This window comes from Eutrigla gurnardus (genome assembly GCF_963514095.1).
Source record: "Eutrigla gurnardus genome assembly, chromosome: 4".
Classification (NCBI taxonomy): domain Eukaryota; kingdom Metazoa; phylum Chordata; class Actinopteri; order Perciformes; family Triglidae; genus Eutrigla; species Eutrigla gurnardus.
Genome location: NC_139918.1, coordinates 25492666 through 25518011, shown reverse-complemented (window position 1 = coordinate 25518011; position 25346 = coordinate 25492666). Strand labels below are relative to the sequence as shown.

The 25346-nt window shown below is 44.8% G+C and overlaps 3 protein-coding genes and 1 long non-coding RNA gene across 7 annotated transcripts; 1 reads left to right on the top strand and 3 right to left on the bottom strand.

Annotated features, from left to right (window-relative positions):
* Window positions 1-308: 308 nt before the first annotated feature.
* On the bottom strand, window positions 309-10505 carry ppm1la (protein phosphatase, Mg2+/Mn2+ dependent, 1La). Of its 2 annotated transcripts, XR_014597061.1 has the most exons (5): window positions 9626-10505; window positions 5281-5455; window positions 3116-3277; window positions 1371-2487; window positions 310-1163 (listed from the first exon to the last, which is right to left on the bottom strand). XR_014597061.1 is itself a non-coding variant. In XM_084008307.1 (4 exons), exons 1-4 carry the CDS (start codon window positions 10022-10024, stop codon window positions 2120-2122), a joined length of 1104 nt encoding a protein of 367 aa, XP_083864433.1. In that variant the 5' UTR covers window positions 10025-10505; the 3' UTR covers window positions 309-2119. The 2 variants fall into 2 exon arrangements, 1 of the variants encoding a protein (XP_083864433.1); XM_084008307.1 differs by having other exon boundaries at window positions 309-2487.
* Window positions 10506-12874: 2369 nt separating this feature from the next.
* LOC311012243 lies at window positions 12875-13283 on the bottom strand. The gene is made up of 2 exons (XR_014597019.1): window positions 13184-13283; window positions 12875-13151 (listed from the first exon to the last, which is right to left on the bottom strand). It is a non-coding gene; the product is annotated as an uncharacterized lncRNA (long non-coding RNA).
* otol1a (otolin 1a) lies at window positions 13175-16112 on the top strand. Of its 2 annotated transcripts, XM_084007624.1 has the most exons (5): window positions 13175-13312; window positions 13394-13836; window positions 13911-14000; window positions 14148-14219; window positions 14879-15992. In XM_084007624.1, the coding sequence occupies exons 2-5, from the start codon at window positions 13395-13397 to the stop codon at window positions 15757-15759; spliced, it is 1485 nt and encodes a 494-aa protein (XP_083863750.1). In that variant the 5' UTR covers window positions 13175-13312; window position 13394; the 3' UTR covers window positions 15760-15992. The 2 variants fall into 2 exon arrangements, with proteins under 2 accessions (XP_083863750.1, XP_083863749.1); XM_084007623.1 differs by having other exon boundaries at window positions 13911-14219; window positions 14879-16112.
* Window positions 16113-20261: 4149 nt separating this feature from the next.
* tal1 (T-cell acute lymphocytic leukemia 1) lies at window positions 20262-24537 on the bottom strand. Of its 2 annotated transcripts, none has more exons than XM_084008631.1 (4): window positions 24397-24537; window positions 22528-23094; window positions 21864-21982; window positions 20262-21009 (listed from the first exon to the last, which is right to left on the bottom strand). In XM_084008631.1, exons 2-4 carry the CDS (start codon window positions 23049-23051, stop codon window positions 20480-20482), a joined length of 1173 nt encoding a protein of 390 aa, XP_083864757.1. In that variant the 5' UTR covers window positions 23052-23094; window positions 24397-24537; the 3' UTR covers window positions 20262-20479. The 2 variants fall into 2 exon arrangements, with proteins under 2 accessions (XP_083864757.1, XP_083864758.1); XM_084008632.1 differs by having other exon boundaries at window positions 21894-21982.
* Between the last annotated feature and the right edge of the window lie 809 nt (window positions 24538-25346).

The window sequence follows — 25346 nt, the reverse complement described above, 5'->3', positions numbered from 1 at the left end:
ACATTCCTGGAGAGGCGATAAAACGCAGAAGAATATTTGATATTTGATCTCTTACTCAGCATCTATTTTTACTATGCTCTTCATAAATATTAGTACTTGATTAAACTTGATTAATATTAGTACAACATGAATGAAAAGGGGGGAAATTAATTGATTAAACTTGATTAATATTAGTACAACACGAATGAAAAGGGGGGAATTAATAACATGTTATTTTTTATAATTTTGCAAATTGCTGTGTTTTGTGATTGAACTCAAGTAAAATGCCAGAAGTCCTTTGAGGTAATAAAGACGGCAGGAAGAAATGCATTTAAGATGAAAGAGTATGTTTAATACTGATAGTTTACACACACATGTTTTATTTTACACACTGATCTTTCTTTTTACACCGAGCAGCAGCTCAACACGTGACTCGTTGACATCGTCTCAAAATTAAAGTGATTTATTGTAAACGTATATGCTCGTGTACAAAAGGACAAAACAATAATGAATGTACAGTCCGCCAGAAACATCCTCAAAAACTACAATAAATAAGGCATAAGGTAAACTGTTAAATAAAATAAAGGCTTCTTTTAATTGATGCATAAAAACATATTTCAAACCGTATGAATGTAACCTTGTTGACATGTTGTATTGCTTCAGGAACTGGTATCACATCAGCGACGAGCGTTCTGGCTCTGCAGCGCTCGTTGTTTCTCCTTCTAGTCTGTTTCTTGGAGGTGGAGGAGTAACGTTGCACCTCCTGTTGCATGCGAGTCAAAGGTCAAAGGTCAAAGGCAGACACACTGTGGTTTTGAACATGGATGACCCAAGAGGTCGGGAATCAAACCAGGTTCTTCACACATTAAACCCCTCTTGTATTACGGAGGATATACAGAGTTTACATCGGCTGATATGTAAGAATTTACCATTCTGAAAAATAAACATCTTTTTTTTCCTCTTTTCTTTTTTTTTTTTTTTTTTTTACGTAACTGTTCAGGTGCATGTGTCATATGATGAAGTATAACTCCGCCCCCAAAAATCTCCCTTCTGAGTATCACGGGCCTGCTGCTTTGAAAAGTGGAATTTGTTCATATTCAGCCTTCTTGAGGAAATCCAGCTTCAGCTCATTCATTGGTTCAACTTCCCATGAATGCAGCGTACCGATTGGCTGCCGTTAACGTCTAACCGTTACATCCAATTATGAACTTTTATCTCCGTCCAATCATAAACAACTTATAAACTAATCAACTTTAAAAAAAAAAGTTACTCCAGGTAGAAGTTGATTAATTAAATCTACATTAACCCCCCTTAAGAAACTGCCAATTACTTATTCTGTCTTCTAATGGAGCAGTCGTGGGAGCTGTGATTGGTCAAAATCCTGCCAACACATAGCAGCCGGCCAATCAGAGCTCTTGCTGTTTGAATCTATGTTATTTTGTCTTCCAGTGAGACACATTTCCATCCGACCCGGCAAGAATGTGAAACTACAAAACCCTCACTTCCTCTCGTCTGCAGGCGGTGAGTGTTTGATACTCAAAAGTGAGATTTTAGGTGCAGCATCACTTCATGTTTTTAAAAAAAAACAAGCCTTTTTTTTAACGTTTTCCCAGGTCAGATAATGTAACAGACGCATACATTACATCATCAAGATGCAGCAAGCAAGGGTGGTGTTTTCTTTTTGTTGCAAATACATTTTCAGTAGCTTCCTGTGTTTGCACGGTGATTCTTGAGGAGGCACTATAGTCGAAGCCTTCACAGACGAAGCCTCCGGAGGAGCCGTACCTTTTAATGTGCACGTACAGCAAAACAGTAGTCAACCAATCACAGTCCAACGTGTGCTGGTTCAAGAGGACGTCGCCTGTCTGATGTCAGAGTTCATGCATCTCCACCGTCGGAGAGCTTCAGCATTATTTTGATGGTTTTATCAGATATGTGTTGTGTTTGAATCCCCTTATCTCAATCAGAAACCTACAAACAAAACAAAACGTGAATTTGGTTGTGTTTTTGCATGTGTGTGTGTGTGTGTGTGTGTGTGTGTGTGTACAGTTCTCAGTGTCCATACTTCCTCCCGTGACATCACGGTCCCTCCAGAAGACGTGGGAAAACCATTCGATGAGCTCTAAACCCTCACCCCGGTCTACTCCCCCGCCGCCTTGCTGCTGCTGCTCGCCCCTCCGGCTCCACTTTTGAACTTCACCACCATGACGGTGATGTTGTCGGGGCAACCGCGGTAGAAGGACTGCAGGACGATGCTCTTGGCGCCGAAGTGAGGCTCGTCCAGGCGCTCGCGGACGAAACGCACGGCCTCCTCGTTGCTGAAAGCGTCCCACAGGCCGTCCGACGCCAGGATCATGAACTCCGGCTGCAGCTTGTCCATGTCAAAGGTCATGATGTCGGGGTCGGGGATGACCACATTGAGGTTTTTCAGCGGGTAGTCCCCGAGAGAGCGGGACATGGCCAGGATCCCCTGAACTCTCCAGGATCCGTTGAAACTGATGAAACCTCCTGAAGAAATAAGAAAGTGTGATATCTGTCAGCGTGGACGAACATCATCAACTCACAAGTAAGTGGAACGGAGAAACCAAGCTCACATTTAAAATACTGGATCCATTCAAATCCCTAATCACACAGTTCCTAAACAGACCAACAGGTGGCAGCCAAGGGCCCCTAAATGCATCCACATGAAAGGCAGTGTGTTGCTTTACATAACAGCAGAGATGTTCAACAGGGGGTCCGGGACCCCCAGGGGGATCTGCAGAGTTCCTGCAGGCGCTCACTGAAATTATTTGATCCCAAACTTTTTTTCCCCAAAAATGTAAATATGTCCAAAAATACACAACCTAAAAAATGCAAATATAAAACCTCCTATTGAATATATTGTGAATGATGTAGAAATGGCAATTTAGAATCAATATATGAATCTGTCACCAATGATTATTTTAATGTCGTTGCTCTGTATACATACATCATTATAAAGTACTGCACTACACATAATTATAGGCCCGGTTTAATAAGGAACACAATGTTATATGATATGTAATAGGGGGTCCCTCCAGCGGGTCTCTATAGGCCTTGGTGGGTCCTCGGCCTGAAAAAAGACCTGTATTACAGGCTTGCTTCTCTCACCACCCACCTGCCCTCTTGATCCTCTTGCGTTCTTTCAGCTGGTAGGGCTTGTGGTCATGTGATAGTGCGACAGCGTTCCCGTCTTTATCACACAAAACCCCACGAGAGTCTCCAACGTTGGCCACCGTGAGCTCCCGGTCCGACAGCAGCGCCACCAGACACGTCGTCCCTGAAGGGGGGGTTGGAAGAAAAACAACAACAACAACAAAAGGACTAATGAATTTTCTTGTGTTGCTGTTGAGAGCACGTCAGAGACAGAAAGTTGATGTTCGGTTAAAGTGACATTTAACTGCATGGGCTGAGATAACAAATGAGTCCTTGGAGAAAGTCCAATATGTCAGTAAATATATCTCCAGGAATGAAAATGTCAAGAGACCTCTGGTATGGAATATCTGCCTCTATTATGTTTTCATTGATTTTCCACAGTCAAATAAAAAGATTAGACTTGGCCTAATCCCCCTGAACATACATGCCCCGGTTACAAATAAGGACATATGGGAATATTTGACCTTTAGAAATGGGTGGAAGAAAAAGGTGTTAAGTAAATGCTGCAAACAGTAACTGATAAGGTGGGACCACCAGCAGGGGGCGCTGCTTAATGTTGGCCAATAGGAAAACAAGCACAATGGATACAAACTGGTCAAAAATATGAGTTTGGCATGTGAGGGGAAAGTATCATTGTGCAGAAAAAATAAATTAAATTAAATTAAAATAAAGATAATAAATATAATATTATTATATTAACAGCAGCAGTCACTCCTCTCAGCCAGTATTTATAATTATAATTAAATAATTAATGATTGTTATTTCAAGTCCTCCCATGTTTGGTTATGCTTCAGTGATGTCATAGTTCTGATGGGGGGAATTAGGCCACACCCATAGTAATTGGAGGCGTGGTGTAATTAACAGGCGGAAGTTGGAGAACGCGCGAGGAAAGGTAAGAGGGGACGCCAAACATTCTGTAACATCTCTCTGTTATCTGTTTATTACCATCTGTTCTACTTTGACACGCGCGCGCGTTTCAGTCTGGAATTAATGACCGGATATCCGAGTTTTCTTTTATTTATTTATTTTACCTCAAACAACGAACGAAGGTGCGTTCAAGGACAGGTTCGTCACCTCGTTAAGAAGCGATTCCGTTGGATTTAATCGCTCCTGGACAGGAACTCAAACAAACCGTCGCGTGGAGGAACACACGGAACCGGACAGAAGGTAAAACGCATTATATTGATTATATCATTGAACGTGGATTGCACGTTAAACTAAGCGGACGCGCTGTTGTTGACGCCTGTTTGTCGTTGGTGTTGCTGTGAATGGAGATGATTTCAATGCTGCAGGACAGTAAGTCCATCCATCCGTCGATTATTTATCGGAATCGACTGTCGGATATTGTGAATGACGCGTCGTGGCTCACGCGCACTGATATTTCTACAGCTGTGATGTCACATTTAAAAGTTCAGTGACCGAGATTCAAGTTCTTATAGTGGAAGACTTGGCAAAATCGGAATAAAAAACAAACTGAAGTGAAACATGCTTTGGGAATAAACTGCACTCAAACAAAAACAATCTGAGCAGATAAATGTAGCATAATTGTTTTTAAATATGGTAATAATAATACAAAAATAGGTGCTCTACATGAATAGGCCTTTTTCTCAAAACACAATACTTTTTTATTTTATTATTTTTATTTTTTAGTTTGAGATCTGTTTGAATTAGAGCGTGGCTTTCTAATCCAGTTAAATCATAAAACACAGATGAGAGAAGTAAAAGCTTGGATTATGTATTTATATGATTTTTTGATCATCCATACAACATCCATACTTGTTTGATTTATGCAATACGCAATGTAATGATGTAGCAATCTAATTGTAAAAAGTAGCCTACTACAGTATATGCCATGAGCCTCGTTGACCTTTAACCTCTGACCCGTCTCTAATGTCAACAGGGAACCCATTGAAGGGCTAAATAATGTCAGCTGGGAGGCATCGCAATCACAACACATAGAAGTGCAGCCAAAGGACACATCTGCTAACACTTTGTATTATATACGTCTTTTGTGTGGGCGGCAGTTTGAGGTGTTTTATTTCCCAAAAGGCTCTTCCTGCTCTCTGATTTTCCATCTTCATATATATATATATATATATATATATATATATATATTGACTTCCTGACCTGCTTCGTCGTGGTTGGCGGAGAGTTTGTCCAGAATCTCCCGGTCCACATTCAGGATGCGCTGCTCAAGGATGCTGCCGTAAGACAGAGTGCTCTCTCTCTTCTCCCTCTCGAAGGCCTGCAGCTGCTGCTTCAGGGAGTCAGGCAGGTGGGCCTTCACGTAGTCCGCTGCAGCCTGGGGGGAGGGGGGGAGGGAGGGAGGGAGAGAGACGGGGGGAGAGAGGGAGATGGGGAGGGGGAGTGAGACGGGGGTGGAGGGAAGACATGGAGGGTTAGACAGCAGAAGGAGCACAGAGCAGTTTGGTGTGATACTGTTTATGATGATGCTTTAATTAATATCTACATCATCCCATCAGTTTACAGCCTATTTATCCATAAATCTTAAAGCTGCACTGATCAATATATTTAAAGCTACGGTCTACGATTTGGAATAAAAAAGATCCATTCAGTCTATCAGCTGTAGGCCTGCATAGAAATTGACCAATGGGAGCCATTGCTCCGGAAGGCTCCCATTGGCTCGTACCCTCCATCCAATCCCCTCGTCTCCTCTGCTCCTCGTCATCCCGCCTCGTCCAATCGTGGAACACTGAGGGGAGTCGATCATAGTTGACCCTTTAACTCTGGATTAAATGACATGAGCATTCTCCTCCCCGTCCAGCTGGGGGCAGTACAGAGTCTTTTAAAGCAGGCCTGCCCCCTGTGACATCATGCAACGTTTCTATGCCTATGCTTTTATGCTTATTATTTATTTAATTTGATTTTTAATGTAAGCACTCTGAGATTCACTGAATATTATTATTATTAGAATTAGCATTTGACCTGTTCTTCTTATTCATATGAGGATACATTTGTTCACATTTTGAGATTTATATCCTCGGTTTGACGGGTCAGGTGAGGTTGGTACTGTTTTGCCTGGAAATATGGTCTAATAAAATGTAGAAAAGTGCTGAATTATTGATCAGCCTCCCGATCCTCCAGCAGATCAGTATCTGCTGCTTCCTTCACTTCCTTTGCCAAGAGTTCCATTATGCTAATGCTGTTGAATAAAATCATCATGCCATATTAATGTCCCGGTTGATACAGAGTATATTTCATATTCACGGTGCTCGTGGAAATTGGGGAACTTCAGGGCCGTTGAATGTGCTTCACTGTCTTGTTTCTGTTCATGTGCAGCATCGGTTCTATGAGAGCTTCAAAACGTTTTATCATAACTAATATTAGTTTTGGTTAATATAGAAAACAGGCCAATAATCTTAAAGATAAACATGTGGTGCAAGAAAAAAATGTTTTTGCTGAAAATATAAACGAGACGTAATTATATTCCCAGAGTGTAATCCCACCATCCCTCTCTCTCTCTCTCTCTCTCTCTCTCCCCCCTTGCTGGACAAATGTATACTCATCCATTTAGTTAATTGGAGAGAGAGAGGGAGGGAGAAAGAGAGAGAAAAGAAGGAGGGAAGGAGAGAAAAGGGGAAGAGAGGGAGGGAGAGAGCGAGAGAGAAAAGAAGGAGGGAGAGAGAGAGAGAGAAGGGGAAGAGAGAGAGAGGGAGGAAGAGAGGAAGGGAGGGAGGGAGGGAAAGAGAGAGAAAAGAAGGAGGGAAGAGAGAGAGAGAGAGAGAGAGGGAGGAAGGGGGGGAGAGAGAGAGAGGGAGGAAGAGAGGAAGGGAGGGAGGGAGAGAGAGAGAAAAAAGGAGGGGAGGAGAGAGAAGGGGAAGAGAGGGAGAGAGAGAGGGAGAGAAAAGGAGGGAAGGAGAGAGAAGGGGAAGAGCAAGGGAGAGGGAGGGAGAGAGAGAGAGAGAAAAGAAGGAGGGAAAAAGGGAGAGGGAGAAAAGGAGGGAAGGAGAGAGAAGGGGAAGAGAGGGAGGGAGAGAGCGAGAGAGAAAAGAAGGAGGGAGAGAGAGAGAGAGAAGGGGAAGAGAGAGAGGGGAGGGGAGAGAGAGAGAGGGGGGAGAGAGAGAGAGAGGAAGAGAGAGAGAGAGGGAGAGAGAGAGAGAGAAGGGGAAGAGAGAGGAAGAGAGAGAGAGAGAAAAGAAGGAGGGAAGGAGAGAGAAGGGGAAGAGAGAGGGAGAGGGAGGGATGGAGAGAGGGAAGGAGAGAGAGCGAGAGAGAAACGAAGGAGGGAGGGAGAGAGAGAGAGAGAGAGAAGGGGAAGAGAGAGGAAGAGAGAGAGAGAGAGAGAGAGAAAAGGAGGGAGAGAGAGGGAGAGGGAGGGATGGGGAGAGGGAAGGAGAGAGAGACTGAGATTGAGTGAGCCTCATTCAAGGAAAGTAAGTTTCCATCCATCGTAAACGGAGCAGCTCCAGACTTCATAAATGATTCAAATACTTCATTTTACGACGTATAAAACAAACATTGGACCAACTTTATTAAAAGGTTGAATAAATCTATGATTGTGATCTCGCTGCTTTATTGCCCCCTGAGTCGTAGAAAGCCTGTTGACGTTGTAAAGTTCTCAGTGAATCGTGATTTAGAGGAGGAGCAGCTTGTGTTGACTGTTATTTTTCATAATTCTGGGTCATAACTCACCGCCTTGATAAAAATACATCCAACAAGTCAAACAAAGATGTGTTTGAGGAAGCTTCCTGCATGTTTTCGGAGCTGCGCTGCCAGACGGCCTGTTTCATCAGCCCGTATTTGGTCTGGCGGCATCACTTCCTTTTGAATATTTGTGATGTTTTTGCGGGTTTGTTTTTTGCCAAACTACATAAAAAAATGCTCAGCAAATAAATCCACCATCATTAGCATCCGACTGCTCTAACATTGATATATCTGTAATGTTTGTTGGTTTTCTGTGGTTCCGTATCTCAGCATGAAGGCTGTGTGTTGATGCTTGTGACCCTGGAATAAGGGTTGATGTCAGAGTGACCCACGCTGCTGCTTCTTTTTTAACTCCAAACTCCTATTTGACTACTGAAAGATCAATAAAAGATATAAAAGGAGGGGCAAACACATATTTATGCACATAAACGGGGATGGAAACTTGCAGGATTTAAAAAACAAAGTGTAAATGAGGGAGAAATGGTGATGTGAGATGTGAGGACAGACAGGAAAGATCAATATTTGTTTATGGCAGAACCAGACGGGTAAACAGCTTGTTTGAACACAACCCAACAGCAACTCTTGCAACTAATATGAGACTTAAACATAATATTTGAGTAAAAAATATTATGATTCATACAGAGATCAGTTAGTTTAACTTCTTGACTCAACCCGCTGATGTGAGAGACATTTAACGAGGGTCATAAATGAGCCGTGTTTATTTGTAATATCGTTTGACAAACAGCTGAATGAATCATGTTGGTGGAAGGAAAGCAAACAGAAGAGCTTCTCTGATGCCTCCGCGGTGGATAAACATGATAAACTGCTCTTCAGATGGAGAAAACGCATTGCGGGCTGTAACAGCTAGAACACATCAAGTTACACCATCTCAATGCTTTTTAAATATATACTCAAATATTTACAGGTATATTCGGGAGGAAAGTACAATAAAACTTTGGGCTTGTAGAAAGTGACCTTGATGTTTGGATATTGGGAGGGTGATGATCTTATATAAGAGTTATGACGGGTTAATGATGGGAAACATGGCCCTCACGTTTGACCCATCAGAAGGTTAAGATCAATACATTCCATACAATAATTTCTTAAGCTTAGCTTCTTTCTGTTTTTTAAGCAGTGATATAAACTAAACATCCCAGAAATCTAAAACTTTATAAAGCTTTCAAAGATGTGAACGACAACATCACTTTTTGTTTCTTCTGGCTTTTGTTTGAGTCACCATAGATTTGCTTCCAATCTAAATACCTGCTCTGGTGTGTGTGTGTGTGTGTGTGTGTGTGTGTGTGTGTGTGTGTGTGTGTGTGTGTGTGTGTGTGTGTGTGTGTGTGTGTGTGTGTGTGTGTGCGTGTGTGTGTGTCCAAGTCAAACATAGAACCTCTTGGGAGGGGGGAGACAGATGGTGTCTAGGACACGTGGTCTGAAGGCAGCCATGAGAAACCGCTGACCCTGACAACACAGGGGAGTGGAGGAGAGAGCAAGAGCGCGCACACGCACGTACGCGCGCTTTTTGTGATGAACACAAAGTCAACTCCCTGCTATCAGCAATATAATGATGGGTAATCATTGTGTATTTAGGGAATAACTGTTGCAGAAACCTGACATGGTGTTTTTCAATCTCTTATAAATTAACTTTACTGTCCCTCCCCTATATATATATATATATATATATATATATATATATATATATATATATATATAATGATAGATCTTTATGTCATAAAGATGTTATGGGACTAATAGGTTATATAGTGACTTCCTGTCTCCAGATGCACCGTATCACGCCGCCTACCTCCCCTCCGTGGCCGTCGAAGATGCCGAATATGGACGGGTGGCTCTTGTTGGCGAGGTCGGTGAGCACCTCGAAGCGGTCCTCCATGTGGTCCCGCCGGCCCTGGATGGAGTACACGGCCACGTTGTTGCTCTTGAACTCCCAGGTCTTGGAGAACTCCGCGTCCAGCACGCTGAGGCCCCCCAGCCGGTCGTTCTGCATCATCTCCGCCACTTTCCCCTTCACCATCTTCACGGCGTCGCGGCTGGACTTGACGATGGTCTTCACCTCGTCCGTGTGGAAGAAGTAGCTCCACAGCGCCAGGCTGATGCACAGCAGGAACAGCGTCTCCGGCCTGAGGAGAAAGTAGCGCATGATCCGACCCAGAAGAGACAAGAGCGTCATTGTGTCTCCTATCATCACACGCAACCGAACTGCGCTCTTCTTCTTCTTTTTTTTTTCTTTCTGCTGCACAATTCACTCCATCCGCTCGGCGGAACTATGAAGAAATAGATTCGCTTGTCTGACAACACTGGGTTTCAACATTTAAAAAAAAAAAACGCCCGCGTGTACGCGCCTGTGCGCGGCAGACAGCCAGGACGCCGGGGGAGGAGGGGGGGAGACGCGCACGACAAAAAGCGGACAGGGCCACAGTCATTGAGTCGGTCCTGGTGGTCTCGGTTCCTATCTTCGGCTCTCCTCCTCCCAGCGGCTGCATGAGGATCCTCCGAGTCGAGCCGACGACGAGCCCATTGTAGGGAGAGTGAGATTCCGGGTCGGACCCACCCAGACCAGATGCATGTCCGCAGGGAGAGCGAGACTTTGAGGATTCCGCTGACCCCGTTTCTTCCCCTTCGGATAGTCTATCCAGTCTCCGCATCAACATCACACACACACACACACACACACACACACACACACACTTCCATTCCCCGAGCTTTGTCCAACCAGCAACGGAGAGACAGAGCAACACCGGAAGTCAACAGTGGGTTTCACAATAAAGCCAAAAACACACGCAGAAGCCTGTTGTTGCGCCGAATGGGTGTTATTAAAGTCAGGACTTTTACTTTGAAAATATGCAGCGGAAGTAGATGTTTCTTTATGTGTGTGATCGCCGCTGATCAAGAGTACGCAGCTGCGAACTCATGCGATGCGGAATGAGATGATGACGTCATGCTGATATCGGATCTGGATCCTTTCTGCCTCCGTATTATCTCCCGTTCATCGTGGACATCGTGCTGCTGCTGACTTTATCTTACATCAACAGAAATCAATATAAACTATTACCTCCGATACAATTATATTACAGTTTCTATTTATAGACACACACACACACATGTAGCAAACCGTGACTTCAAATAATAGCGCAACACGATAATAAGTCATTATTTATTATAAAATGGGCTGTTAATGCTCAATAACTATGTGATTTGTTCACGTGGTGCAGCAGTCACTGCATTGACCCAACACTGCCCCCTGGTGGCTTTCTGGAGTAACAGTCATATCAAAGCACACTAAAACACAAATAGATTAACAATTATTAAAGCAGAGGATTACGTGTATTTAACAGTATGAGATCTTTAGTTTTGTTAACCAGAGTTCCATATTCACAAGTTGTGGTGTCATATTCAACTCATTGATTCAGCAAATTAATAATGGATAATAATAATAAGGTTAAGATGTTTTGTGGTTGAACAATCTCTGTTTTAGTATAGAAAACCATTTTACCGAGGTGTTGGACAACATAGAGGTATATAACACTTTATTAACATGTGGATCAGAATATAATTCTCTTACTTTGAACATTTAGTTGCTGTAAATGATGAGATAATGAGAATTTATTTTTTTTAAAACAGACTTAAGGAGGAAGCTGATGGATTTTAGTTTTCTCATTTTCAAACTTTGCTCTTATTCTTACACTACAGATTATTTAAAAATGATCAATCAATAATCAAATCGAAACTCTATTTGTGTATGGCCTTTTCTGCAAAATTACAGGAAATTAAAATGTGAAATTAACTGATACAAATAAAACATAACGTGCATAAAAATACTATAAAACGGATGAATCGTCAGTCCTCAGAAGAGGCTTGGAGATGTCGGCGGTGACCTCCGCTGCCTTTTTGACGTTGTTCATCTATTATTCCTGTCACACAGCTCCTCCACTGGATTCTGTGTGTAACCGTGGCAACCGCCGGAGGAATCATTCAGAGTTGATGTCAGAGGTTTGAAACGGCATCCAACACAGGTTGTGGGACATGTGAAGGTTGGTTCAGTTTACTGGGTTTACTGGGTTTACTGGGCTCCTTTACTGGGCTGGTTGATCAAGGAGGCGAGCGGTTGGATCCATGTTTCCACGGCGACGTCTGTTCTGGGACATTGATCCCTCTCCCAAAGGGTGTGTGTTGTCTTTGAGGTGCTGCCAAACGGTGTGTGATCGCTACAAGGTGTCGTACCAGGTCACTCTTTGTGTGTGTGTGTGTGTGTGTCTGTGTCTGTGTGTGTGTGTGTGTGTCTGTGAGTGTGTGTGTGTTTGTTTGCACACACTGTTATGTACACTTGTTCTGTGAATGTGTGTAACCTTTTATTTCCGCTGTTTTGTGTACAAAGCAAGCGTGTGTGTGTGTCTGTGTGTGTGTGTGTGTGTGTGTGTGTCTGTCTGTGTGTGTGTGAGTGAGAGAGAGAGAGTGTCTCTGTGTGTGTGTGTTTGTGAGTTTTTTGAGTCTGTGAGTGTGTGTGAGTCTGTGTGTGTGTGTGTGAGTTTGAGTGTGAGTGTGAGTGTGTGTGTGTGTGTGTGTGTCTGCCTGTCTGTCTGTCTGAGTGTGTCTGTGAGTGTGTGCGTGTGTGTGTGTGTGTGTGTGTCTGTCTGAGTGTGTCTGTGAGTGTGTGTGTGTGTGTGTGTGTCTGTCTGTCTGTCTGAGTGTGTCTGTGAGTGTGTGTGTGAGTGTGTGTGTGTGTGTGTGTGTGTCTGTCTGTCTGTCTGTCTGTCTGTCTGAGTGTGTGTGAGTGTGTGTGTGTGTGAGAGAGAGAGTGTCTGTGTGTGAGTGTGAGTCTGTGTGAGTGTGTGTGTTAGTCTGTGTGTGTGAGTCTGTGTGAGTGTGTGTGTGTGTGTGAGAGAGAGAGTGTCTGTGTGTGAGTGTGTGCGTGTGTGAGTCTGTGTGAGTGTGTGTGTGTGTGTGAGAGAGAGAGTGTCTGTGTGTGAGTGTGTGTGTCTGTCTGTTTGTCTGTCTGTCTGTGTGTCTGTGAGTGTGTGTGTTTGAGTGTGTGTGAGTCTGTGTGTGTGTGTGTGTGTCTGTTTGTCTGTCTGTGTGTGTCTGTGAGTGTGTGTGTGTGTGTGTGTTTGAGTGTGTGTGAGTCTGTGTGTGTGTGTGTGTGTGTGTGTGTGTGTGTGTGTGTGCGCGCACTCCCCTGGAATCATATCCCATATCACACAGGATAAAGTCTGGCCTTGTAGACCACCTGCTTGATTTCAGATCCCTGGGGAGTCACGTAATCTGCCCCGCCAGCCCCCCTACCTCCTAACGACCCCACCGTCCTGCCCCCCTACCTCCTAACGACCCCACCGTCCTGCCCCCCTACCTCCTAACGACCCCGCCGTCCTGCCCCTGTTCTCCGTCCTGATGTATAAAAGGACGCAGGCGGCGGCCGGCATCCATCAGCAGTCGGAGCGGACGGAGTGAGGAGTCGACACCATTCACGTTCCAGCAGGTAAGACGCACCTGTTGCCCCGTCGTACGCTGTTCACACACTGTGGTGCTGCACCTGAGTCTTAACCTCACCCACTCCCAGAATGCCGTCTGTTCGCCTCATCATTCTGACCGCTCTCCTCGTGGTGCTGACGGCTGTGCTGACCTCCAGCGCCAGAACCACACGCTGGCCCAAACCTCGGCCCACCAAGAAGCCCCCTCGAGCCGGGAGCAGTGGAGGCCCGAGGACCACCACGACCCCGCCTCCTTCCTCCAGCAGCTCGCACTTGGACGACACCACCGAGTTCACGATGGACGCCTACTCCCTCTCCCCCGCGGACAGCACCACCTACTCCAGCGACACCTACTCCACCGAGTTCCCCGTCGACCCAGCGGCGCCCCCCGGCAATGCCGTGGGGAACTACACCCTTGACTACAACGAGTGCTACTTCAACTTCTGTGAGTGCTGTCCGCCGGAGAGGGGCCCCGCCGGGCCCGCAGGAGAACGAGGGCCTCCGGGACCGCAAGGGGAGCAGGGGCCTCTGGGTAAGATTATCATCTTCAGGAAAATGTCTCTTTTTTTTGGAAATGTGGAGGTCATTCTCTTCTCTTTTTTCCAGGATTACTCGGAGAGAAGGGTGAAGCGGGCCCTCGAGGACCCCCCGGTCCAGCAGGACTACCTGGAGCCAATGGCCTCAATGGCGACATAGGTACAACGGGGCTCAGCAGCAGGAGAGTGTTGGGTTGCCTCTCCCTTTCTCTCTCGCTCTCCCTCTCTCCTTTCCTGCAAAACGCTGTCCTCTATAAGTGCTTGGTGGATGTCATCCTCTACGCTTTCTTTATCCAAACTACCGCAGGTGACAAAGGGGATCAAGGACCGGCGGGTCTTCCTGGTGCACCTGGGATCCCGGGAAAACCAGGAGAGAGAGGTAGTCTATTAGAAACATCTCCTTTAATCACACTGGATTTGATTCCATTAAAGTCCCAGTTGGCAAGTCCGGCGGATCGAGGGCAAACTGTCAGATTTTGAATGTTTCCAACTCTCACGCTCCTCCCCCACGACCACCGAGCTCCTCCCCCTCGACTTCGTGCCCTTTGAACTCCCTTAGATCACGCCACCTTTGAAACGCGGGTCCGATGTTGACTCTGGTTTTATCACGGGCACCGTCGCCATCTTTCTTTTTTTCCTTCTTTTCCACCGGTGTTTTCTTTTCCTTGGTTGTTTTGGACCTCCTCGTTTCGGTTTTTAACGAGGAATTGGAAGCTTGTTGCTACTTCCCTCCACCTCCCCCCTGTGATAGTGGTTCGACCCGAGGGGGGAGGGGCTCTGTGTGTGCACTAACACAGTCCTGCGTGCTAATTGGACAGGATGATCCGGGCTCTGTCAGATCTTTGCAAAACAAACAACAGGCTCTACGTGCACGTAGAGGCACGCTTTTTTTTCTAAAACCGGATGATTTATGTTGTTCTATCGGAGCATAGTGTCGGCTTCAATGAATATGATCAAAAAAATGTTGCCGACTGGGACTTTAATTATGTATAAATGCAGTTTATTGCATCCCTATGAATGTGAATATAACCTCTGCAGGTGATCCGGGCCCCAGAGGAGAGAACGGTGAACGTGGCTCCAGCGGTCTGAAAGGGGACCCGGGAGAAAGAGGCGAGTCTGGTCTGAATGGGACCAAGGGCAGCACCGGGCGAGAGGGGCCCACAGGTCCCCCGGGACCAGCTGGGACAAAGGGTCAGAAAGGAGAACAGGGACTAACAGGCGAGTGTTTACCAGGTGAGAAAGGTGACGAGGGTGTACGTGGGCCTCCCGGTCTGAGAGGGGACCCGGGTCCCCCGGGACTGAACGGAACTGTCGGCTCAAGGGGAGAGAGAGGGGATCCGGGGCCTCCGGGAGGGAAGGGGGACTCTGGGACCAGAGGGCCTCCTGGACCTCCGGGAGGGAGAGGCATGGCGGGGCAACGGGGAGAGAGGGGAGGTAAAGGTGGGCGTGGGCCCCGGGGCCCTAAAGGTTCACCGGGGGAGAGCGTGGAGCAGGTTCGCTCTGCGTTCAGCGTGGGTCTGTTCCCCAGCCGGTCCTTCCCGCCGCCCGGCCTGCCCGTCAAGTTCGACAAGGTGTTTTACAACGGCGAGGGCCACTGGGACCCGACCCTGAACAAGTTCAACGCCAGCCACCCGGGCCTCTACATGTTCACGTACCACATCACGGTGCGCAACCGGCCCCTGCGCGTGGCCCTGGTGGTCAACGGGATGCGGAGGCTGCGGACCCGGGACTCTCTGTACGGCCAGGACATCGACCAGGCCTCCAACCTGGCGCTGCTGCAGCTGAGCGAGGGAGACCAGGTTTGGCTGGAGACCCTGAGGGACTGGAACGGGATCTACTCCAGCAGCGAGGACGACAGCACGTTCTCCGGCTTCCTGCTCTACCCGGATCCAAAGAACAAACCCGCGGGAAATATGTGACCTTGAAGGAGCCCCGATCGTACCTCCCTGTAGACGCTGCACGACCTTCGACCTTTTTGCACTGTCAGATTCGAACAGCTGCTGCTCCCCTATCGTCTCGCTGCCGCCGCCGCACTAATCGACCCCGGGTGAGATGGATGAGGCTTGATTTCACCGCTGTATGCCACACTTCACTTCTTTTCAACGATGCATTAAAAAAAATGACTGCTTGAAAATGGATGGCCCTCGAGTTTTTATTAGCAGAAGCTAATTTATAAGCTATTAGTCACTGCAATTAGAATAGATAAGCTCGGTGGCAGTGAGGCCAATACACATTTGGGAACAATTGTGAGTAAATGATCTATAATTGCATTCGGTTCCCACTAGAGGGAGTAGGATGTCCAAGTTCTGTAAAGAGGTATTTGAGATAATTGTTAAATACAAAAAAAAGGTCCAATGAATTAGAAATGGGATCTCCCTAAAACAAAAACAAGACTCAGCATGTTCTTGTCAATTTACTGACTGCAAAACAATAGGATATAGATTATTCTTCACCACAGATCCGTTTCTGTTGAATTTAAAGAATTTGGTCCGTTGATCGACCTGTTACCAAATCCTTGTTTCTCCTAAACGATTGAAGGTGAAGATGATTCACACAGCAACACAGCGGACTGACCTGGGTTTATATAAAAGCATCACCCAGAACCAGATACGATAATATATGCTTTAAAAAGATGCTTCATTGACATAAACAGTCTCTTTCTAGATTAAAAATGATCATGACTCTGTTTCTTGTAAACCATCTGGAGGATAAAATACGTTGAGTAGTTTATTTCTCTTGAGAGGTAGTTAATGTTCTGATGCATCTGTTGAAAAACAGGCATTAGTTGTAAACTATATTTCATTGTGTAAAATACTGAAAAACACCAAAAATCTTCATTAATTGAAATACAAATATTTATCAATGATAATCTTAATCTTATATTAAATGTAAATGTATTCATCCTTTATAAGAGATATTATTATTATTGTCATGTTTTGTAGAAGAGCCGAGTACCTGCGACATTAATGCAATAATGTTGCTTAATATATCAGGTTTTATTTATGGGTTCGGTGTGTTTTAACATTCCATGCACGATGAATTAGTGAGAAAATCTGAGTGGTTAATTCTACACTGCTAATTAAAATTTTTGTAGGTTTTTAATTGATATAGCAAGAGGATAATTGATATCCTTTATTATAATATTTTTTTTTAAATGTAATCTCTGCACACCTGAATGTGACAGCTGCCTCAGAGGGAAGGACAATCATCAGACGTCATTCTTCCTCCCTGTACGTTGTTAAATTAGTGTAAAGCAATAAATTGACCTTACATCAAGAAATGTACAATATACTTAAGAGTTGTTTGCTTGTTTCTTTAATTTTTAAACAACTAGAGAGTACTCTTAACCAGGATTGTAAAATATTCATCAGGAAATTACTTTTTTAATTAGGTCCAAATCAACCTCATCAAACAGTACATCTGAGCGTTGGAGAAATATATTATTAAAAATGATATTGGAATAATTTTGCATTGAATTAAAGTGTCATTTTGGAATGATAGGGTCTAAAGATGATCAATATTGCTTATTAAAAAAAAGCCTGGAAGGATTTAAAAACATATTTATTTATGCTTTTAATGTAAATGATGTCCGTTGGTGCAGCTTTAATGATCGGGACAAAAACAACAAAGTCAACTCTAATTAAGAATGTAATATTTGCTGAAGAGTACTGAACACTGGAGCCGTTAAAGAGGAAAACCCAGAATGGCATCTCCATCTACTGGCCGAGGACATACATTTACCTCAAATTTCCACCATATTAAGTTGCTGTTGGTGGCTTGCTGTGTGTGTGTGTGTGTGTGTGTGCATTTATGTATTTTCTACTACTCTGCGTACAAATATAAATAACTACCTTGGCGGTGTGTGTGTGTGCAGTGTAATCTGCTCCCAGCAGGCTGGATTCCCACTGTGAGAAAGACAGTATATTGTTCCTGCAGCTCCACAGATAACAACTCATTAGCATACTGAATCATTTGGCTGCAAGAGCCACTCTGCCACCCATCTGCACTGAGCTGATAAACACACACACACACACACGCCTGCTCCCTCACACACACACACACACACACACACACACACACACACACACACACAGCTCTATGTAGAGCACACACGCACTCTCACAAACATGTACATACAGACACTAGCCTCCTCTCATCCCCTTCCCTTTCAATCCCTCACACACTCTCCCTGTATCCCCCCCCAGCCTCTCTCTCTCTGTGTGTGTGTGTGTGTGTGTGTGTGTGTGTGTGTGTGTGTGTGTGTGTGTGTGTGTGTGTGTGTGTGTGTGTGTGTGTGTGTGTGTGTGTGTGTGTGTGTGTGTGTGTGTGTGTGTGTGGAACACTGAAGCAGGTAAATGTTTGGCAGGCATTAACCCCCGAGGGCCTCTCAGTGAAGTCCCAGCCCAGCCGGAGCAGAGCCCAGGAGGGGTCCCCGAACACCTGGATGTCTCTGATGCTCTCTGGAAGCACCCCCCCCCCCCCCCCATCCCCCCCCCCCTTTCTTTTTAAATGTCTGATGCTGTTTGTAGTGGTTGGTGTGAAGTAATGGGAGTACAGGGAAGTGTCAAGAAAAGTAGCAACAAACCCCTCCCCCTCTCTGTCTCTGCTATAATTCCTTATTAATGACCGCCGTTTGGGGAGTGTAACTTTTTTTTTGGATTGTGTAAGTGAATAACTTTGAGGCGGCGCGGAGTCTTCACCACTGTGGCGGTTTCACAATGTGTGCAGACACAACAGCGGGCAAGCGAGTGCAGCGGAGGCTGTCGAAACCATTTTCACAATGGCAGGATATCCTGCAGGTCACCGAGCCACGGCGACCTCGGCAGGAAGTTGTCACTTGTTGGGAGGAAGTGAGGATTCCAGCGTCCATTGGAGACGGGGGGGGGGGGGGGGTTGATGGTTGATTCGTGAGGAGGGTTTGTGTGTATTTTTCTTTTTTCGTCTACACACGCACAGATGAGGTGGGACACAGTTGTGTGGTGTGTTATACGCTGTTGCCGGGCCAAGGAATGTCAATTAGGTTAATTAAGTGTTAAAGAGACAGAGAGAGAAAACATAACTTAAGTTCAGTTTCTACTACAATGCAGGAATTTTACTACATTTAATCAAATGATATTGAACTTAATTGAATTTGAACTGTATTGAATCGACTTGAATTACAGCAGTAAAACCCAAACAAATACAAGGCTTTTTTTTCCTCTGTGTTTTTATTCAGGGGGTGGTTTTTTTTGTATAAAATTCATCAATTTAACATTGGATATATTTATAGATACAGCTATCATACAAACAAATGTCATTACCAAACGTACAATGTCCCTTTACTGCAATTCATAAAATACCATAGTTACCAACGGTACCAATATAGGCTACTAGGTCCTGCAGAAAAAGCAGAATAAAACCAAACAACGGTGAGCAAAACTTGACTGTATTAATCAGAAAACTGCTGGTGTTGTTATGATATTAACACTGCGTGTGTGTGTATGTGTGTGTGTGTGTGTGTGTGTGCATGCATGCCTCTGTGCACGTGTCTGTATGCATGTGTGTGAAATGCGGCAATGAAGGGATTTATTTGTGTACCTTACTAAACTACAACTGCAATACAGTTTAAAAAAAAAAGAAGAAAAAGAAAACACTGAAACATTCATATCAAAAGGCCGGCATGAGTCGCTCCAGAACATCATGTGACTTTGTACACTTTTTTTTTTTTAGAAACACTGCATGTCTTGTACCTCCAGCAGATTCAAATAGATAAATTTTCATTCCCCCGGCAGTGAAAACCTTTTTTTTTTTTAACTGTCTGTCGTGTATTTGGTGTCATCTTCTCATCACCAAAGTGTAACAGAAGTAAATGGTACCACATCTGATGGAACTTCATACGTTCGGTTGCTTTGCTTTTACATTTTGAGTTCATCTCACTTCTTTGTTTCGCGGCTTCCAAAAGACAATTTTTTTGCTAGCAAACCCATTGACAAACACACTATAGTACATCTCAAACCACATGACCTCCAGTCACTGTTGTTGGAAGTATGATGCTATTTACAATACATACGTGACTGCGTGGTTACGATACAGTCCAGTCGGTCTATATGCGGCCTCCGACCGACACCAACTGACTTTTGGGTCATACTTCGATGTTTTTAGAGCCTTCGTTGTCGACTCGGCAAGCACATCGGATCTATTCTGATCGCATATCGTGATCAATAGTATCATTAGAGAAGCGTTGGTCCAAACTTCAATATTACACATCAAAAATATTGTCTCTTGATTGATCTTTTGTTTGGGTTTTGTTTTCTCGTTCTTTCATTTTTCTGTTTTTTTTTAAATTTTTTTAGAATATGGATTTTCAAAGCATTGGGAAGTTTATAGTCCGCAGATCAGTCAAAGATTGGAGACATGCAGAATTTACAACTCTTTTTGTTGGGGAAAAAAAAACCCTCAACAGATCACCAATTAAAGCAAGCTCATTATCATGCCTCGGGTGTGGTGGAGGAGACAGGAACTCATACGTGGAGCTTGATTCTCTCTTTTGTTTCCTAACACTGGTGCTTCGAAAGCTAATCGGGTCCTGAGCAAATCCACCTCTCTCTATTAATCCCTCTCATTTCAGTCTCAGGTATTTTGTCCGTGGTCTGGGTAGCATCATCGGCGACTGGAGCCATCTAAAGGGCGGCCATTGCGCCTCAGATCTCTAGCAGCTAGATGCAGCGCGGGCCCACGCGAGGCCGGTAGAGTCCTTGGCGCCGGAGGCGAGTCCTGGTCCTCCATAAAGCTCTCGGGACTGCCCTCGGCGTCACCATCGGGCAGGCTTCCGCAACTGGAGCCCGGCGACATTGTCTCCAGGAGATCGTCCCTGGCCAAGCCCACCACCGTGTCCTGGTGAGGACCTCCTTGAGGGCCTCCCTCGAGGGCCCCGACCCCAACCAGCAGTCCCGTTTCCCCATCAGTCGCGCTGCCAACGTTCCTCCCTCCGTCCTGGTCCTCCAGGAGGTTGGACAGGAAGCTGATGTACTTCATGGCGAGCCGCAGGATCTCGTTCTTGCTCAGCTTCTTGTCCGGCGGGTGAGTGGGGATGAGCTTGCGAAGCTCCGCGAAGGCGCCGTTCACGTTCTGCTGCCGCCAGCGTTCACGACTGTTGGTGAAGATACGACGTACGATCTTCGGCTGGCCAGCTAGCAGAAGTAAAAAAGAAGAATCATTGATAGGACAACACAAATAGGATGAAGCGCAGAGCTCAATGCTGAATAGAACTAAAACAAGTGCAATAATAAGAATGGAAGAAGTAAATGCAGGAGAACAGATGAAAACAGGTCTTGAGAAATGTGTTCTTAAGAAAAACGAAGAAGTGTTATCAGCCTAAAATAAAAAAAAGCTGCAGATTTGTCCTCCCTACAACTATGGATTTTGAGATGAAGGGGGAAGAAGCTATGGTGGCTTATGATACAGTTCTGCTGTCTGTCAAATGTAGACGCAGTACAAGAGAAAGGGTTGGTTCGGCGTGCCAAACCCTGGGACTCATACCATTCTCTATACCTTTTTTATTTATCGAGGTACAATAAAATACCCCGCTGCAGGTATAGTCACATCCTCCCGCCCTCAACAATGGTGTCTTCCAGGCTATTGTCGCCCGTTGGAACACACCCAGTCTATCTTAATCCTTCAGCCCACTCTGCAGTAAAACCTTGGCATGGAGGCAGCAGCACCCCCATCCTCCACCCTTGTACGTGGCAGCGAGTGGGCAGCGTTGGAAAGGAGGTTTCAAATGATATAACCCCCCCCCCCCAAAAAAAAAAAAAACTGGCTTACCGTTAATGGCATGCAGGTATACATGTATTTGACATTTCAGATTAGCAGCATTTGGTTTATGCCATGAATTATGATGCATTTATTCCTCTGGGTTTAACACTTTATTTTAAGGCTTCTGCTGCAACACTCAGATTAGGTACAGTAGCAGCTCGGTGGATGGATGACTATGGAGATGAGGACGTTTGGCACTAAGGGAGGACACGGCAGAGGTGCATCTTACCGTACTTATAAAGATCTAAAATGCGCCTACCCTCGTCGAGTTCAACCTCGTAAGGCGCCTGGCGGCGCTTCACCCTGTTGCTGGGGTACATGCTGTACTGCTCCGACTCCCCTCCGAGACTACGGCAACAGAGAGCAGACAAAAGATGCACAGGTAGACGGGAAAAACTTGAATGTACACCATTTACTTCAATGCATATATAACCATCAACACCCACCAGTCATTGCATAGGACACACACACACACAGACACACACACACACACACACACACACACACACACACACACACACTTTTCATGACTTACTCTAACCCTAACCATACCTAATCCCAAACCTTACCTTACATTTATATGGATGTGTCATTTGCCATTGTTCCCATTTTTTGGCCCCCCAAAAAAGGCAAGTCCCCACAATGTGACTGGGTAAACTGATCCCCACAAGACAGGTAAAACAAACACACACACACACACACACACACACACACACACACACACACACACACATACATGCATACAAGCATATTTTGACACTTCCTCTGCAGCCTATCTGCTGCAGGGCCACACTTCACAACGATCCAATGAAAACGTGGATCCAATCAAAACGTGCATTTACTACTATATATATATATATATATATATATCCCTCCTTCCGCCACCTTTTTACCTGTTGATGGCGGCAAGAGGCTGCGCCAGGTTGTAGAGCATGGCCCGGGCCGGGACAGGAAACGCGTTTGGGCTCAGCTGGACCATTCGAGCGTCGTCTCGTTGCGGCGGTGGCGGTGGAGGTCTGCGGAGTTCCGTGATCGGCACCAAATGGCTCTCAGTCCTCTGCTCCACCGCTTTTATAGCGTCCCTCCTGGAGAGCTCGATCACCGGCACTTCCCTTTTCAGGTCAAGGGCGTTGTGAGAGGCAGTTTCCTTGGCAACGCCGTTGATGATGATGATGCTGCTGCTGGTGCCGTTGCTCGAGTTCTGCAGAGGAACGTCATCCGTCTCCTCCTCAGCCCCCTTGAAGCTCCCTCCCCTCCCCTTCTTCTTGTCTCCCCCCTCCTCCCCCCTCGGCTCCTCTTCCTCCTTGCAGCCGTTCAGTCTGGAGATGATGATGGAGGAGTCCTCCTCCCGCTTTCCAGGACCGGACTCTTCGTCGGGACTCCCGGGACGAAGCTCCGGCTGCCGTTTTTCCATCATTTTTGTTTTACAACGTCACCCTCTCGCTCGAGTCCACTACGTCCTGAATAAGATTTTCCTCGATTAATTCATCGATCAGAATGATATGTGACAGCCTCTATATATATATTATAGATAGCTTTCGGATAAATAACCAATCTTTTGCTTTCCATAGCAATTTAACAACCAATTATTATTATCCATCCATCGTCATCCGCTTATTATTATTATTATTATTATTATTATTATTATTATTATTATTATTATGAAATGGTTTATAATTAGGCTAAAATTATAGAATTTTTATCACATGCAGACTTAACATTTCAAATAAAACAAACAGAGTAAAAAAACAATTAGGCCTGTATTTTTCTGAATAACTACATTTTGTTCAACATTTAAAAAAAATCTATATATTCAAGAATGAATGCAGACATTAATGGCAGAAGGGCTGATGACACAAATATACTCTAAGAATTCAATTTAAAAACGTTTTAATTCACGAGGATTCTGTCATTTTTTTGCGCGCTGTTGAAGGTTTTGGGAGCTTTTCTTAAAGGTAAACCGGCTCGGACGTCACACATTCCTTTATAAGATAATTATGCAATAATAAGAATTTTCCTCTATTCATTTATTCTACATTTTGAGCCATGATATTTTCAAAATACGAGCTTTATTTCTACGTTTCTTTGTCATTTGAATGATTTATCCAAAGCTTGCTTGGCCCTTAACGTTGACATCTTAATGTGTTTAAACCGTCACATTCCAATAAAGAAGAAGCTTTTATCGGCTGCTGTGGATTTTACAGCTGAAATGATCGTCTTCTATGCGGAGACTTCATGCCGAAAGCTCCATTCTTCGTCGGAATAAAAATCCCTCCCGTGTTCCTGTCTTTATATAATCCAGAAATAACCTTCACCGACCGGATGATGATTTTCATAATGTCGGAGCATAATAGGCGGTGTTGATTCTCGTTTTATGGCGTTAGGCCACGACGAACATTAAAGCCTTGTGTCATATGTGGAATACGGCGTTATGTTTTTAAGTACATAGCTCGATGAACGTGCGAGAAATATGATCATAGCCGATCCATAATAATAAAAAAAAGCGCACTTTTATTTCTGGGAATTCTCCAAAAAGGCCTCGCATCCGTTATTACATACTCCAACCATCCGACCGACAATAGAGGAAAACATTATAGGCTCACATTCTTTCTTTCTTTTTTACACGTTAACACCGATTAAAATCCAAGACGAGAGCGAACCAATTAAAACAAACCAAAAAAAACACCCTCTTTGGGGGAAACGACGAATCCGTTGTTTTTTAATAAAGGTGTAATTTTCTTTTCATTTCTTGTTGCACTTACCGTTCCAGCCGTGTTGTTGATGTTACTGTGTAAGTGGAGCCATTTTGTGAGTGGGTCATCCATGTCTGAGCTTTTTCTTTTTTTCCCCCTCCTCTCTCACTGCCAGTTGTGGAGCTGTGTGTGTGTGTGTGTGTGTGTGTGTGTGTGTGTGTGTGTGTGTGTGTGTGTGTGTGTGTGTGTGTGTGTGTGTGTGTGTGTGTGTGTGTGTGTGAGTTATTCCTCGCTGCATCCAGCGCGCTCCCTCAGTATGGGGAGCGGAACACAGGCCGCAATGTGGCCGAGTGAGATAAGCGCACGGCAGCGGCCTCTTCGTTCCCGATAAGCCCCCTAAACCCATTATTTATGAAATGATTCATTATTATTTGGCTGTCGTGGGCTATATAGGCTTGTGGAGGGCAAAGCATTAAAAAAAAAAAAAAAAAAAAAAAAAAGCAAACAGGCACAGGCAACGGCCGTAACAACGTGAGGTGGTAGCCTATATAGTTTCTAGCCTGAGCATAGTGGAGGTGTTTTATTTATTTATTTATTTATTTATTTTTTGATGACAGAAACAAAAGCTCGGGTTAAGCTGTTGACCTATTCATATTTTCAACTAAGGTGTTTTTTTTTTTTTTTTGCAAAGCCAATTTATCCCGCAATAAGATAACTGATATCCTTTTTTCTATTTTCTATCCCAAAAAAAAGAGTATATCTATTAATCCATATCCCTTTCACGCGCCTCGAGGCCGGATGATGCAAATGATATGATAGATTGTTAAAATGACGAGAGTGTAATTGAGGATAAGGAGGAGGAGGATAAGGAGGAGGAGGCCTTATTCGGACGGGGACATAGTTCTTTATCAATTAACCAAATCAATAAACGTATAAATGAATGGATCCTAAATGTGCTGTTGCGTGTGATTGTTATGTGTTGGGTGTGTGTGTGTGTGTGTGTGTGTGTGTGTGTGTGT

Excerpts from the sequence above, each read along its gene's own strand:
- tal1 (XM_084008631.1), bottom strand. The coding sequence starts at position 23,051 with ATGATGGAAAAACGGCAGCCGGAGCTTCGTCCCGGGAGTCCCGACGAA. Across the intron at positions 21,983-22,527 it reads CCTCTTGCCGCCATCAACAG|TCTCGGAGGGGAGTCGGAGC; the intron begins GTAAAAAGGTGG and ends CTGTTGCCGTAG. Across the intron at positions 21,010-21,863 it reads TTTAGATCTTTATAAGTACG|CTGGCCAGCCGAAGATCGTA; the intron begins GTAAGATGCACC and ends TACTTCTGCTAG.
- otol1a (XM_084007623.1), top strand. The coding sequence starts at position 13,395 with ATGCCGTCTGTTCGCCTCATCATTCTGACCGCTCTCCTCGTGGTGCTG. Across the intron at positions 13,837-13,910 it reads AGGGGAGCAGGGGCCTCTGG|GATTACTCGGAGAGAAGGGT; the intron begins GTAAGATTATCA and ends TCTTTTTTCCAG. Across the intron at positions 14,220-14,878 it reads GGGAAAACCAGGAGAGAGAG|GTGATCCGGGCCCCAGAGGA; the intron begins GTAGTCTATTAG and ends TAACCTCTGCAG.
- ppm1la (XM_084008307.1), bottom strand. The coding sequence starts at position 10,024 with ATGATAGGAGACACAATGACGCTCTTGTCTCTTCTGGGTCGGATCATG. Across the intron at positions 5,456-9,625 it reads TCGACGGCCACGGAGGGGAG|GCTGCAGCGGACTACGTGAA; the intron begins GTAGGCGGCGTG and ends CCCTCCCCCCAG. Across the intron at positions 3,278-5,280 it reads CGCCAACCACGACGAAGCAG|GGACGACGTGTCTGGTGGCG; the intron begins GTCAGGAAGTCA and ends CCCCCCCTTCAG.